The 15,944-nt window shown below is 35.8% G+C and overlaps 1 protein-coding gene across 1 annotated transcript; it reads left to right on the top strand.

Annotated features, from left to right (window-relative positions):
• The first annotated feature begins 6,446 nt into the window (after positions 1–6,446).
• Positions 6,447–14,402, top strand: LOC125661835 (uncharacterized). The gene is made up of 2 exons (XM_056147308.1): positions 6,447–12,941; positions 13,000–14,402. Exon 1 carries the CDS (start codon positions 11,830–11,832, stop codon positions 12,859–12,861), a length of 1,032 nt encoding a protein of 343 aa, XP_056003283.1. The 5' UTR covers positions 6,447–11,829; the 3' UTR covers positions 12,862–12,941; positions 13,000–14,402.
• Positions 14,403–15,944: the final 1,542 nt, after the last annotated feature.

Genomic DNA, 15,944 nt, shown 5'->3' with positions numbered 1-15,944 from the left:
CAAAGTTGGTCAAACTCCAAGGTTAAGGATATGAGGTCAATATTTTGGTATCAAAAGAAACGTTTTGTCACAACAAATAAGCATGTCAAATATGAGAATCCTATCATTAACCATCCAAAGCTTATGCAGATGTTATTCTTCCGATGATTTTTTTTTGTCATTCTTGATTTTATTTAGGCATCATCCAAACAAATGTAAATGAACATTTAGAAATGTTACAATCATTAACAAGTGTATTTTTAATTGTTTTCCAGAAATAGATTTATCGACACTGTAACTATATTGACAAAGACTACATTTTGTATAGAAATAGCATTGTATAAGGGGCTAAGGTTAGTGTATGAGTTAAGAATTCATGGTTAAGTTTAAAAGCTAAGGTAGTAGGATAAAGGGTCATTCCTAGAGTAATGGTTAAAACATACATATCACCAATTTGACACCGACAATACATTTTTTGTTGAAAATTAATGAACAAGATCGAATTTAAAATAAAAAAGCACAATTTACTTTTCAAAATAACTGGTATGTAATCAAGGAAATACATACATTACTTACTTTTCGATATGTATAGCAAAGGAATGAATAGTGTTGAATTTTTAGTTGTTATGAATGACAAAGATATGACTTGTAAGCTTATTATGATCTTGTGGTATATCAATTCCATAGTGGTACATTCCTCTTTTAAGACAGATGTTATACAAGTATTCTTTTATTTTCCATAAATATTTGAAATACGATTATATTCAATATTATACTATCATTATTGGGATAGATTATCCCTTAAATATTTAGACCGTCCGGTGGTCTAGAGGTTAAAGCGTTCGACCTGCATGCGGCAGGCCGGGGTTCAAATCTCGGCCGCGACAGACCCAAGTCGTTACAAAAGGTAGTGACAGTTTCATATATATATATATATATGTGTGTGTGTGTGTGTGTGTGTGTGTGTTACTTACATCTAATCGCATATGAATTAGATGGCTTTATCGAAGACAGTACAATACGTAGTTATTCCCCGTTTGTCTAATGCACCAAAGTCCATTCTTATTATTTCCCCTTGCGCTATATATAAGCGGCGGCGCTTTGTCTGCCTCTTCCTTTTCCAAACTTGCAGCATCATATCAGGTCGGTGATGAAATCAAAGGTTTTTTGTCTGTAAAATTAGGTGCAAATTTGGTTGAAATTCTATCCAAGAGTTAATGCAATTTTTTGCTGATTGATTAATTGCAATTTTAAACGTAGTACGAAGAATTTAAATGTAAATTCCACCCCGATGTTGATAAATTTTTAATTGACACATTAGGCCCGTTGTGTCACGAGTGTTAGTGTGGGTAGCCAATTTCATTAAATAATTTAATTAAAGTAGGCAACTTAATCGACTTAATTCATAATATAATAATTTATACTTTTTAAGGAAATTAAATCATTACATATTTTCATTGCATATGAGTATGCCACCAATTCGAAAAATAAAAAGGACACAGAGGTCGAAGTCCAAGTCGTCGGCAAGTTCAAAGGCGGCGGTATCACCCCCTCCCCCCTACAGAGATGCCGAGTCAGGGTCCCGCACTACTCACTATGGTATGGCGGAATCGGGTCAGGAAGGAGAGCTTCAGATGTCAGCTACGTGGCCGGCTAATTTAGCCGTGACAGCTGTATCTCAGAGTGCGGAGTTATCCTCAATAGGTCTACATAATTCTCAAGTGGCGATGGATTTGCTGGCACCTACACCTTCCATTAAGAATACAGGTATACATGTTGTGCAATCCACTCAGCAAAAAATTATTGAGGGTCAGTACATTGATTTAGTCTCTCTGTTGCCACCAGAAGTTGGGGGGAACTCGTCATGAATAACCTCGGGGAAATAGTAACTAGGGACTCGACACCTAAACGTATAGAATCTATAGAAAATTTATAGAAATTTGCCACCTTTTTGAATTAGTTGTCAGTTAATCAGTGCGGCTTTGATTCGGTTGATTACTATCTCGATGATTTTATTTTTGTTGATCAAAAGGCTCATGGGTGTAAACGTATTATGTCAGCATTTCAAAATATGTGTCGTGAACTTGGGGTTACCCTAGCAGATGACAAATCAGTAGGTCCAACAACCTGCCTAACTTTTCTGGGCTTAGAGATAGCCACAGTTCAAATGTTAGTTAAAATCCCAGGCCCCAAATTGCTTGAACTTAAGGTCATCATTGAGGATTTCATGTCCAGGAAAAAGACTACTCTAAAACACCTACAGTCATTGTTAGGAAAGTTAAACTTTTTCACTCGAGCTATCCTCCCTCGTCGTGCATTTGTGAGGCGGCTATATGATTCTACAATAGGGGTAACAAAGCTTCACCACCATATTAGTATTACAAAAGCCATGCATGGAGATCTTTGCACATGGTCAAAAATTTTAAACAACTTTAATGGTCAAGTTTACTTCTTAGACCAGGAATGGACATCAAATGATTTGTTAGAGTTGTTTACAGACAGTTCAGGGGCTTTAAACTTAGGTTGTGGGGCCTATTTTCAAGGTGAATGGTGCTACTTTGGTTGGTCCCCCTTTTGGGAAGACCTATTAGGTGATATGACAATTTTAGAGCTAATACCGGTCGTATTGGCAGTCTATTTATGGGTCGATAAGTTTGTCAACAAGAAAATCATCCTTCATATAGACAATCAAGCCCTTGTAGCAATATTAAATAAGCAGTCTTCAAAATCCAAATTGGTTATGTCCCTGGTTCGACCCCTTGTTTTGAAATGCATGCAGCATAACATTTTATTCCGTGCAGAATATATTCCCACAAAACTTAACATCATTCTCGATTCTATTTCTCGCAAGCAGTGGGAAAGATTTCGTCATGCAGCGCCGGAAGCAGATCCAGTTTCACTGACAATCCCCTCCTCCTTCACAAACATCATCTCTGGTTTGAATTCAACAAATTATTAGACGCTTCATTATCACAAAATACACACAGAACTCATAATGCAAGTCTCCAGGCGTATTACAAGTTTTGTTCAGAAAACCGGATCAGTCCAAATTGGCCACCCAACTTAGCTTCAATAGTTCAATTCATGTTAAATTTATCTACCAGGGGTTTAGCTTTTTTCACAGCCCGCTCATACATGGCAGCCTTGTAATATCATTGCAAATTGCAAGGAATTTATGATCCTACTTCTGAATTTTTGATTGTTAAACTTTTGCAAGGTATGAAACGTTTGGGGCATACTCCAGATAGCAGGCTTCCAATAACAAAACATTTTAGCTAGAATATCTCAGGTGCTTCCATGTATTAATAGTAATATTTATGAGTCTGCTTTTGTTTTCCACTGCATTCTCATTAGCGTTTTACGGGCTGCTCAGGGTAGGCGAATTAGTTAGCGATCCCAGTTCAATAGCAAGAGTTGTACAAAGAGGTGATATTAAACTAGACAGAGCAAATGGCTCAATAAGTTTGACCATTAGATATTCTAAGACTGATCAGGTGGGCAAGGGTTCAGTACTTAACATTTCTAGGGTAGGAGATTCGACATGCCAATTTTATCATATGGATGTTTTTCTGATTGTTCGCCCTAATGACTCGGGCCCCCTTTTCTGTCATTTCGATCCGTCCCTATTGACTAGATACCAATTTACTGCTATTTTGTCAAAAGCAATTAAAGTACTTCAATTGCCAGGCAAGTATAAAACTCATTCTTTTAGAATTGGGGCGAGTCCTGAACTAGCAATCAAGGAGTTTTCATCCGATGTCATTCGGAAATCTGGTATATGGCGATCTAGCTGTTATAAATCATACATACGTATACCAAAGTTGTAATTTCCAAGTTCATTTATTTGTAGAGAGTCAAATCGTTTGGTTCGTGGGATCCTCAATATTAAAGTGGGAACAAACAGAACCTCTACTTAGGCCTGGTGGTTGCGGTTTGAATCTCGGTAGGGTAAATATATCTTTATTGTGGCAGGGTTACAGTGGTCTAGGTTTTATTCAGGTCGTCAATAAATTAAAATACTTAAGTAGATTTGGTCCACAGCCATGCGCCATTCTACTACATTGCGATGGGAACGATTTAGGCCATACATCCATAAGAAAATTGAGGTTACAGACTAAGAAAGTTGCAAAATTTATAAAAACAAATTTTCCCAATGCTAGGATTATGTGATCTTGCGTTCTACCGCGCATTGAATGGAAATATTCCCACAATAAGGCCAAAATGGAGGAAGCACGCCGGCACTTCAATTCCTTTGCAAGCGCTTTAATCAAGTCGGAAGGGTGGGCTGTCATTTCATATCCATATATCAAACCACAACCCACATTTTTACACAGTGATGGGGTTCATCTATCCAAACTAGGGAATTCTATTCTATCAAACACACTACAAGGGGGCCTAGAAGCTATACTATGCCACAATGTTGTATACTTTCTGCAGTACTCCTTATGGGTACGGCTTAATTATAGCAAAGTGCCGCTCTTCCCCCGCCCCCAGTGTGGGGGTTTCCTGCCATGATTTCCAGTACTGCCATTCAAGGTAGGAAACTTGTGGTGCTTACGAGCGGCACTGTAAGAACTTATGATAAAATGTGAAAATCTACAAGTCCTTGACCTCTGCACCTCCCAGGGTCAAGGTCATGATATGTTTGACCTCTGCATCCCCAGGGTCAAGCACTCTTTGATATGATGTGAACTTTGAACTGTGCACTGTCAATGTAGATATTTTTGAACTTTGAATGTTGACTTTTCAAAAGAATATGTTGATATTGAATTTGCTTTTAATGATGCTTTTGTTGTTTGTTTGGGCCTGCCCTTGATCATGCTGGCGGCCCGTTTCTTTTGTGTTGTAAATACAGCCGTATCCATAAATGCCATAATAAAGATATAAGTATGCATATATTTATTTTTTGTTCATTGACACACTGTTCTGAGATAAATATTCAACGATGACTAAATACACATGATCCACATTTAATTAAATGTGGATCATGTGTACTTAGTCATCGTTGGATATATATATATATATATATATATTACATTCATAAATACTTGAAAATCTTAGATGAAAAATTGAAGGTAGCGATCACTGATAGATCTCATAAATTCCATTAAGAATAGAAAATCAAACATAGGGCAAATATGGACCCCTGAACACATCAGAGGTGTGATCAGATGCCAAGGAGAAGTTAAGCATCCCCTGTTGACCAGTCACAACTGTTATAAGCCCTCTATCTTGATTAGATAAAGGAATATATTTTAAAAACGTAAAATAACAGTATTTAAATATCAAATTGATCGGACATACATACCTTCATGGGTGGAAATAAGAACGAGAATGAGAATGGCGAGGAACTGGACATTCTTCATCTGAAACAACACATGAAATTTGCATGAAATTCAATCGTCATTCAACAACGGTGAAAGTAGAGAAACACATTATGTATTGAAATCTAGATAATCCTAAATTATTGTCAGTTTCCTTTGTCAATATTATGTTACTTTGGATACCACTCCAGGAAGTCCATTTACAATAATATTCTACAATATTCAATAGCCAATCCAAGTTCATTATGCCTTGTGTCCCAAATTCAGAATAAAGAAAAATACACACCTTCCTAATCTTGGACTCCTGCTTTGATTGTTAAGTTGAATTTTCCTTTGCGCAAACTACCTGTAACGTCTTTTATACTGTTGCTATAATTGAGGTGGTTTAAGATAATTTCTAATAAATGTATGAAAACTTTCTTATCGTTTTGCGTGAGTTTTCCTTATCTCCTTGTTGTAAGATACCATTCAGAAAATAAAATTAATGTATGCATTTAAATCGAAATAAGGAAAGTAATGAAAGGGGGAAAAAACATTGTATATTACAAAATGTCTTGAATACTTTTCTGAATGATGTTGAAGAAACCACGGCCACTTGGCAATATCAGCAGTGGTGTTTGCCAAAGGACATCGTGTCAGACGTAAGGATGTTTTTGTCAAATATGACATAGAATGTTTGAATGATATTGATAACGAGATGATGGCCAATCGTTCTTCACGAGAACAGGCGTAACAAGATACATATCATAATCTATATCAACATGGTACTTCTCCTAGGGATCCTAGTTTGCCCCTCTATGAATTTTATAATCTTTAAAAGGATTAATGAGATTGATAACTGTTTGTTATCTTCACTTTTCATCCGCAATCATCCTATAGTAATGACATACTTTTCTCTATAATATGAATTCCATGTTACGAATGCGTAATCCAATATATGAAATATAATAGTAAGTATCTATTAATTTTGTAGATAGGTATGTGCTGTTTATGTGTTTCGTAGTGCATGGAATTATCACAGTAATATGTATAATGTAAAACTTACACGGTAACAATTTTGATGCACCAGATGCGCATTTCGACAAATATTGTCTCTTCAGTGATGCTCAACCAAAATGTATAAAATCCGAAATAACAAATCAATATTATGGAACATAATAGCATTTATGTTTAAAGCGTATATATGTGTCATTTGCCCTATTGGGGACCTCGTATAACTTTACCCCGTTGGGGGCCTCAACTTTGTTAGCCAATCAATGGCTTGGATAGGCACGCGATAGCTTGTGTTTTGCACACGTTAGCCTTTTCATATACATGGGATTCAGTGAATACAAATTGTAAAGCGGATCAAAGTTTTTTCATTTTATTCAAATCGAAGGATCCAAATTTAATTTCTATAACAACAAGTAAGTTGAATGACTGTGCGGATTCGTTAACTTCAGTTACGTATCTATTCGCTCGGTTTGAGCTGGTATTTTCGGTGAACTTTCCTACAGTGTTGGCGTTGGAGTGGCGTGCGTTTTGTAAACAATGGCTAATGGTCATATCATGGATGTTGTGATTTTGGGACATTCCTTCATCAGGCGATTGGATGAATTCACAATCAGAAATAAAATTTCTAATCTGAATTTGGATGCGGGTGCATATTCCGTAACAATGAGGGGTAAAGGAGGTCTACGTTTATCGCATCTATCCCAGGATGCTACAATACTTAGTTTCCCCTCCGCCATCCCAGATATTTGCTTATTCAAATCGGGGAAAATGACATTAAAGTGAATTCAGACCCTCTTAAGATTGCCACGGACATTGTCGCTGTTGCAAAATTTTTACACGAAGGAGTTGGGGTTAAACATGTGTTAATTGGTCAACTGCTGCGTCATTTACCATACGTTGCGGGTCAGCGTTTCAATTCCCAAGTCATCGCCATTAATAACCATCTACGGGTAATGACAGATAATTTACAGGGGTTGATATTTTGGCCCCATCGAAGATTTTGGCAGTATCTGTCTTTCCTCGGACCTGACGGAGTTCACTTATTATCAACGCCCTCCAATTGCCAACCTATGAGAAAGTTCCTTGAGAAGCATCAGGAATGCTGTTATAATAAGACCTATTTAAATATATCAGCTGATAATATATATCTGATACATTCATGTAATGTTTGACTTAAATCTCATACTTAACCATTCAGTATAATGTTCACTGGAATCTCATAGAGTATTGAAACATTCAGTATAATGTTCACTTAAATCTCATAGAGTATTGAAACATTCAGTATAATGTTCACTTAAATCTCATGGTGAAGCATTCAGTATAATGTTCACTTGAATCTCAGAATTTTATATTATTGAAACATTCAGTATAATGTTCATCGGGATCTCATTTTGAAGCATCCAGTATAATGCTCACTTAAATCCTATATTGAAGTATTCAGTATAATGTTCACTTGAATCTCATAGATTATTGAAACATTCAGTATAATGTTCAGGGGAATCTAATTTGAAGCATTCAGTATAATGCTCACTTAAATCCTATATTGAAGTATTCAGTATAATGTTCACTTGAATCTCATAGATTATTGAAACTTTCAGTATAATGTTCATCGGGATCTCATTTTGAAGCATTCAGTATAAATGCTCACTTAAATCATATATTGAGGTATTCAGTATAATGTTCACTTGAATCTCATAGATTATTGAAACATTCAGTATAATGTTCAGGGGAATCTAATTTGAAGCATTCAGTATAATGCTCACTTAAATCCTATATTGAAATATTCAGTATAATGTTCACTTGAATCTCATATATTATTGAAACATTCAGTATATCTTCAGTTGTTCACCTAAATCTCATTGGAGGCATTCGGTATAATGTTGTCTTAAATCTCACATTGAAGCATTCATATATGATTATTAGTCTATCGTCTGTTGCTGCATTACCCCTGGCAATCATACTAAGTTTGTAAACATTCAGTGTCATGTTTACTAGTAAATGCATTATACTGTTGATATATGTTACCCTGGTGCTATCCTCAACCGAGCAGTGCATTTAAGTGTTAGACATTTAGTATGTGTACTTACATCACCTATTAAACATTAAGTATGTTTACATGTCATGTGTATCACTGAGATATACTGCTTTGTGAATAGTCAGTACATGTGTACTTGAAGGTCATTTGAAACATCGAGTATAATGTATACATCTATAATTATTCTCATCTCCCTTGCTCTGTTGCTATCCTTCTACTAGCATTGCATTTTAGCTGGTAAACATTCAATATAATGTTTCCCTAAATATATACTGCATGCTTGCCTTAAAATCCTGTACAAATTCTGTAGCAGACAGCTAACATACAAAGTGTGCATTAATGCTGGTGAATACATTACATGATGGATATTTCGTAGTGTTTAGAAACATTAAGGCTTTAATGTTCTAGGATACCAGACTACTTGTCATGAACTATTACACATTTAAAAGGCAGGTCAATGGTTAAGGATATTATTCCCTCTGTGGTAATTTTCAGTATAATTTTGCTGAAACTTGACACATTATATATGGGTAAAACATTTGAGTTCCTTTGGGTAGCACGACCGGGTTTTCCATATATGTATGATATATGTTTTACATATAACATAACCTGCAAATTTAAGACATGCTAAAGGAACATTTTATACATTGTTCTATTGTCCAGTAAGATATTTTTATCACTAGAAGTGAATTCATGCTGTGTGTGCATTGGTGAGGATATATATAATATAGCTAATAAGTGGCATATTCAGCTTATTCTTAATGAACTCGCTTTAATGCAACATTTGTGTGATACTGCTGTTTATTTATGTACCTTCATTTTCTACCTTGGACGCAAGTCTCGGTGTTCATTGCTGATGAGGCTAGTGCATATGTCTAAAAAGGTGTACATATTTGTAAGCACAGCAGCTGATTCTCATCTATGGATGATGTTAGTTCCGTTTTACATTATATAATACTACAAACTGTATGATGGGTGATAACACCTATTCATCTTCTACAGCACATCTAATTAGATTCAGGGCAGCTTACAATTTTGGTAAGATCAATCATCTCATTCTGATATTTATTGAAATAGTATTTTCAACATCAGTTGATGATAATGCTAATATGGATGTCATAATTTGAATATGTTGAGAGCAAATACTTCATGCATATGTATTGTAGGGTTAGAAAGTTTTGATTGTTTGGACTTGTAGAAAGCGTGTTGAAATTTGAGAAATCCAGTAAGGTTTATAGTTTGTGCATTGGAGATTTGCACTAAGTGTAAGTGACTTGCAGTTTTGTTTTGTTAACTAGTACATGTTAACATCCTCGTGGGTTGAATCATTGGTACAGTAACTTTGTGCACTCGCTCAGCAGACGCGTCGCGTCAGTGATGATGGCGGATCAAACGTGCAAGGCGATGGTGATAGGACATTCATATGTGCGCCGTTTGGATGTTTATTTGTAACGCCCAAGGGATTGTGTTTTGGCCACACCGTGGATTCTGTGAGTCCCTGTCATACATCGGCCCAGATGGAGTACACCTGCTATGTACTCAAGCCAATGATCAGCCCATGAGGAAGTTTCTGCGGAGTACACGCAACGCCATAATTATTAACGCCAAAGATCTCAGGCCAGTATAAACACATCAAAAATTAAATGCAAACTTGAGTTATTTTAGGCCTTGCCTATGTAGGCCATGGGTGTTATTGGTGTTTGAAACACTTTAAAAAGCATTCTTCAATATCTTCAAAGAAACATTGGGTATAATGTTTATTTACATAATTACAAAGAAGCAGTCGGTATACTGTTTCATTATTATTAGGAACATTCAGTATAATGTTTACATATTACCAAGAAGCATTCACTATAATGTTTCATTATTGCAAGGAAACATTCAGTATAATGTTTTCAGAATTACCAAGAAGCATTCAGTATAAGGTTTACATAATTACCAGGAAGCATTCAGTATAATGTTTCATTATTGCAAGGAAACATTCAGTATAATGTTTACATAATTACCAAGAAGCATTCAGTATAATGTTTCATTACTGCAATGAAACATTCAGTATAATGTTTTCAGAATTACCAAGAAGCATTCAGTATAAGGTTTACATAATTACCAGGAAGCATTCAGTATAATGTTTCATTATTGCAAGGAAACATTCAGTATAATGTTTACATAATTACCAAGAAGCATTCAGTATAATGTTTCATTATTGCATGGAAACATTCAGTATAATGTTTTCAGAATTACCAAGAAGCATTCAGTATAAGGTTTACATAATTACCAGGAAGCATTCAGTATAATGTTTCATTATTGCAAGGAAACATTCAGTATAATGTTTACATAATTACCAAGAAGCATTCAGTATAATGTTTACATAATTACCAGGAACTATTCAGTATAATGTTTCATTACTGCAAGGAAACATTCAGTATAATGTTTACATAATTACCAGGAAGCATTCAGTATAATGTTTCATTATTGCAAGGAAACATTCAGTATAATGTTTACATACTTACCCAGAAACATTCAGTATAATGTTTACATAATTACCAGGAAGCATTCAGTATAATGTGTCATTATTGCCACGGAAACATTTAGTGTGTGGTTGCAGAGTTATATAGATATAAACTATTAGTATATATCTGTCTATATTGTAAAGTAGCAGCAGGGCAGAGTGCAAGGCCTGTGCTATAGAGATACATAAAATGCAATGTCTATTACACTGAGAGGCATTTCAGTATGATATTCCATTGTTATCAATTAACATGAGTATGATTTAAAAGTAGGGAAAGGTTAGCGGTATGACGCTATTATTACTACATATTTCCCTGACACCTACTTATGGTACTATATTTATATCTTTGATAACTAAAAACAGCCTCCAGATTTGTTTCTTTCTATCAAGTTATATTATCTATATATTATTGTGCCTAGAGGTGTTCTTTGGGCTATTGAATTTCAGTCAAATTCAGTTATCATGAACAATAGCCCTTGTTGCGATGTACAAGTCCATTTTATTATACAGGCGAACTGCTGGATGTCATGTGGTATACTGTTTGGTGTTTACAGTAGTATTAGTTTGCCAACTTTCTCACTCATCAAGTTTGTTGGAAGTTGACATGCCCCTTTTTTCCTTGATGCCCAGATTTACTGTGGTTGAAATAGAATGGAGTCAACTTAGCCAAAAACAATATTTAGAAATAAAACCATGATTGTGCTGCAATGTCATCAGACTGACTAAAAAGCAATCTGCTGAAATACGATCGATTTTCACAATAAGCTAAACAAAGCTATGTTGTATACATTGTGTAAGAATAATCAGAGATATAATATGTTGTATATGCCTCTTGAATAATATACATGAAATATAGATTTACAGTAAACATGTATGAGTCGATGCACGCTCGCCAGGTTGCGACACAAAATTTTGGTCTAGTGTGAGCCCTGGGAATCCATAGTGTGGGGGCTACCAATGTCCTACCTGGACCACAGTCTGTCTCTCCCATGGACACCCCCAACATTTCTAATGTGGGTTCGATTTTAGATGTAGTTTTCTCAGACAGCCCGGTTCCAAGCTCCATATTTGGAGCAGTATCCCACCCCGGTTCCGGAACATTTATTGCAAATTTAACTTCAGCAACAGCTCATATTCTGACAGCTTCCTTAACACAGGCATCTCGAGCTGCATATAGGCGGTCTTGGGACCTATTCCTGAATTACAAACCAGTTACTAACTTACCTTTGCAAGTCTCTGATGTATGCAACTTCATTGGACATTTATTTCAATCCAATTTGAGTGCAAGCACTATATCATCACACATATCTGCTCTGGGCTATGTCCACAAATTGTTCAATTTGCCAGATCCTTCTCAAGCCTTTGTAGTAAAGAAACTTCTGCGTGGTTGTCACAAATTGGCAGGGACTGTAGACTCATGGCTACCGATAACGAAAGATATTTTAGCAAAACTTATTGCGGCTTTGTCTCATACGGTTGCAGCAAAAGCCAACTGCATATTATTAGATGCTCTGTTTAAATTATGCTTTCATGCATTCCTTCGCCTTGGGGAAGTGGTTTCAAAATCTGCAGGAAGTAGCAGTTTGGTGGTGCAGCGGTCAAATGTCGCCTTTCAATTTGAGGATTCTTTACTGAAATCAGTGCAGATAGTTCTACATCATTTCAAAAATCAGAAACATAACAATCCTTTTATCATTACACTTGTGAGCAGCATAGATCCAACAATGTGCCCTGTGGCAGCTCTGCATCGCTATTTATCACATTTCAAGCATTCTTCGGGACCCTTATTCCAGTTCATAGGGGAAAACCCTGTTACATATTCTTATGTCTCCACTCAACTCTATGCCGCTGCAACCTTTGCTGGTCTGAACCCAAAGTTGTACAAAGGTCATAGTTTTAGAATAGGTGCTGCTACATATGCCACAAGTCTGGGTTATTCTGAGAATCTGATCAAACAATTAGGCAGATGGAACTCTAATGCCTTTCGTCGCTACATAAGAATACCTTCGTTCAACCTTTAACTTATTTTCTACCCCATCCTCTGATTTTTTTTTTACTTGGTAGTCAGGGCGCATTCAGGTTCAGCAACAACCTTTGGCAGGTCAGTGTCTAACTGCTGCTAAAGACTGCATCACTTGCGTGCATAAATCAGTGGGCAGGTCAGTGTCTAACTGCTGCTAAGGACTGTATCAATTGACTGTTATATCAATTTTAAGACTTCGAGCAGGTCAGTGTTTAACTGCTGCAAAAAGTTTGGTACTATGTAAATATTTAAACAAAATAGGTTTTTTGCAAGTTGGTATCTGTTATATTTTCTTTGTAGTAATTCTTTTTTGCAAGTTGTAGAGAATTTTTTTTTTCTGTTTTATATGCTACACATTGGTACTGTATACATTGCTATATGTGGTTGGTGCAATATACCTTACTGACTCACTTAGTTACGCTATCCTTTTATACACAGATATGTCCAAAGTATGTCTTGTTATATACAATATCCTTTATGTTATAGCACAGGAATGTGTCAACTTTGGTAACCATATACACTGTTAATTGCAATCGGGTCAGTATTTAACTGTTCATGTGTGATAAATGTTTATTAACTCTCCACAGTCAAACTAGTTATTTCTCTCTGCTCACCTTGGATGGCGCCGATATGATACTGTGTTTCATATCTTGTGGCCTTATTTGTTCGCCATCTTTTTGCTCTGGGTTTGTTTTGATGAATTTTTATTTGTCATCTTATAGCGTAGCATTATTTAAGTTATTTTGTCTTCTTTGGGGGAAATCAGACTTTGAGTAATTTAGCTTTGCAGGTACTTTCATGTAGAATGTATTATCTGATTTCCCCCAAAATCTTATGTTGAAGATTTCTTTCGTCATTTGGTATTGTAATAAATGACAAATTTTCAATCTCAATCATTCTTTGTTCAGATTTTTTATGACAGCAAAAACGAGCTACGGTGAGCAGAGTTTGGGTAATAGAAGCTGATAAACATAAAATCAATATTATGGAACATAATAGCATTTATGTTTAAAGCGTATATATGTGTCATTTGCCCTATTGGGGACCTCGTATAACTTTACCCCGTTGGGGGCCTCAACTTTGTTAGCCAATCAATGGCTTGGATAGGCACGCGATAGCTTGTGTTTTGCACACGTTAACCTTTTCATATACATGGGATTCAGTGAATACAAATTGTAAAGCGGATCAAAGTTTTTTCATTTTATTCAACCCTCCACCACCTCAACTTTCCGTCCTCAATATGGAGGTTTACTCCGGTGCTATGCAATCTTTTTATATAGGCTTTTAATCATTTGGGTTGGCCTTATTTGTTCGCCATCTTTTTGCTCTGGGTTTGTTTTGATGAATTTTTATTTGTCATCTTATAGCGTAGCATTATTTAAGTTATTTTGTCTTCTTTGGGGGAAATCAGACTTTGAGTAATTTAGCTTTGCAGGTACTTTCATGTAGAATGTATTATCTGATTTCCCCCAAAATCTTATGTTGAAGATTTCTTTCGTCATTTGGTATTGTAATAAATGACAAATTTTCAATCTCAATCATTCTTTGTTCAGATTTTTTATGACAGCAAAAACGAGCTACGGTGAGCAGAGTTTGGGTAATAGAAGCTGATAAACATAAATGAATTTTTAGAGCTATTTTAGCGAAAAACAATGTGCCAAAAAAAGTGGTGTCATATTCGTCTAAGGATAAGAGCTATGCGTGAGGGAGATAATCCTTAATTTTGAAATGAATTTATAAATTTTGTAACAGCAATTAAATATACATCCGTAATTTCAAGCTAGTAAAGAAGTACTTAGCTACTGGGCTGTAGAGACCCTCGGGGACTAACAGTCCACCAGCAGAGGCCTCGACCCAGGGGTCATAATGTAAAACTTATACGGTACCAATTTTGATGCACCAGATGCGCATTTTGACAAATAATGTCTCTTCAGTGATGCTCAACCGAAATGTTTGAAATCCGAAATAACAATGCATTTTTAGAGCACTAGCTAAGTACTTCGTTACTAGCTTTAAAATACTGATGTATATTTAATTGCTGGGGTAAAATTTAGAAATTCAGTTCAAAATTAAGGATTATTTCCCTCGTGCATAGTACTGATCCTTGGACGAATTTGACTCCAGTTTTTGACACTCTGTTTTTCCTTTTAGCTCGTACAAGTTTATTGTTATTTCCAAAATTTCGGCTTGAGCATCACTGAAGAGACATTATTTGTCAAAATGCACATCTGGTGCATCAAAATTGGTCCGTATAAGTTTTATATACAATCACGTCGTATCTAAATGTACATAACACCTACAGCCCTCTGATACATAAAATTATGTATTCTGACACTAAGAGTATGGCGCCATTACCAGTGACGAAGCAAAGTGCTGCAGAGTAACAGCAATGTTCTTTTCTCTGAATACCAATTCCGTGTTCTAACACTACTTTGTAGGAAATGTACGGCAATAACCAATTATTGATTGCCAGAAACTTTAGCATAAACACAGTGTTTTTTCACGTGAAAATCACAATAATTGACCATTTTTCAAAAATGATTGTAAATAATTAGATCATTGAATAAAACATTTTGTTGTAATTACTTTGTTAAACACCACTCTGATTCCACGCTCAGGTACTCTGAAGTTGACATAAAAATATGCTAAAGTTCCTCATTGACAATATCTTCGTGGTTCTTTGTGATCAGGTCTTCCAACAGTGAATAGTGAAGATAACGAACAGTGATCATTCTCATAACTCCTATAAGCAATACAAAGTAGATAGTTGGGCAAATACGGACCCGTTGACACACCAGAGGTGGGATCAGGGGCCTAAGAGGAGTAGGCACTTCCTGTCGACCGGTCAGTCTGTTGGAATTCCCATGGGCACGAATTGTGCTCCTTTACCACTTGGCCTGTTTTTATATTCTTATGAAGCAGAATTTATATTTAAAAAATTGTACGTGAGAAGAAAAACTCTTATTGTAGCCTTCAATTCTACATTTAAATATATCCACGACGTATTCTCTATTTACAATTAAATTTTCATTCATATGTCGATTCGATCTATGCCTGTAAACTCAAAATTAGGACACCACA

The sequence above is a fragment of the Ostrea edulis genome, chromosome 1 (assembly GCF_947568905.1).
Source record: "Ostrea edulis chromosome 1, xbOstEdul1.1, whole genome shotgun sequence".
Classification (NCBI taxonomy): Eukaryota; Metazoa; Mollusca; class Bivalvia; order Ostreida; family Ostreidae; genus Ostrea; species Ostrea edulis.
The sequence above is the reverse complement of the archived record's forward strand: the minus strand, read 5'-3'. Positions and strand labels throughout refer to the sequence as shown.

What these genes read in the sequence shown, in the direction of transcription:
- LOC125661835 (XM_056147308.1), top strand. Translation starts at nt 11,830, where the DNA reads ATGGACACCCCCAACATTTCTAATGTGGGTTCGATTTTAGATGTAGTT.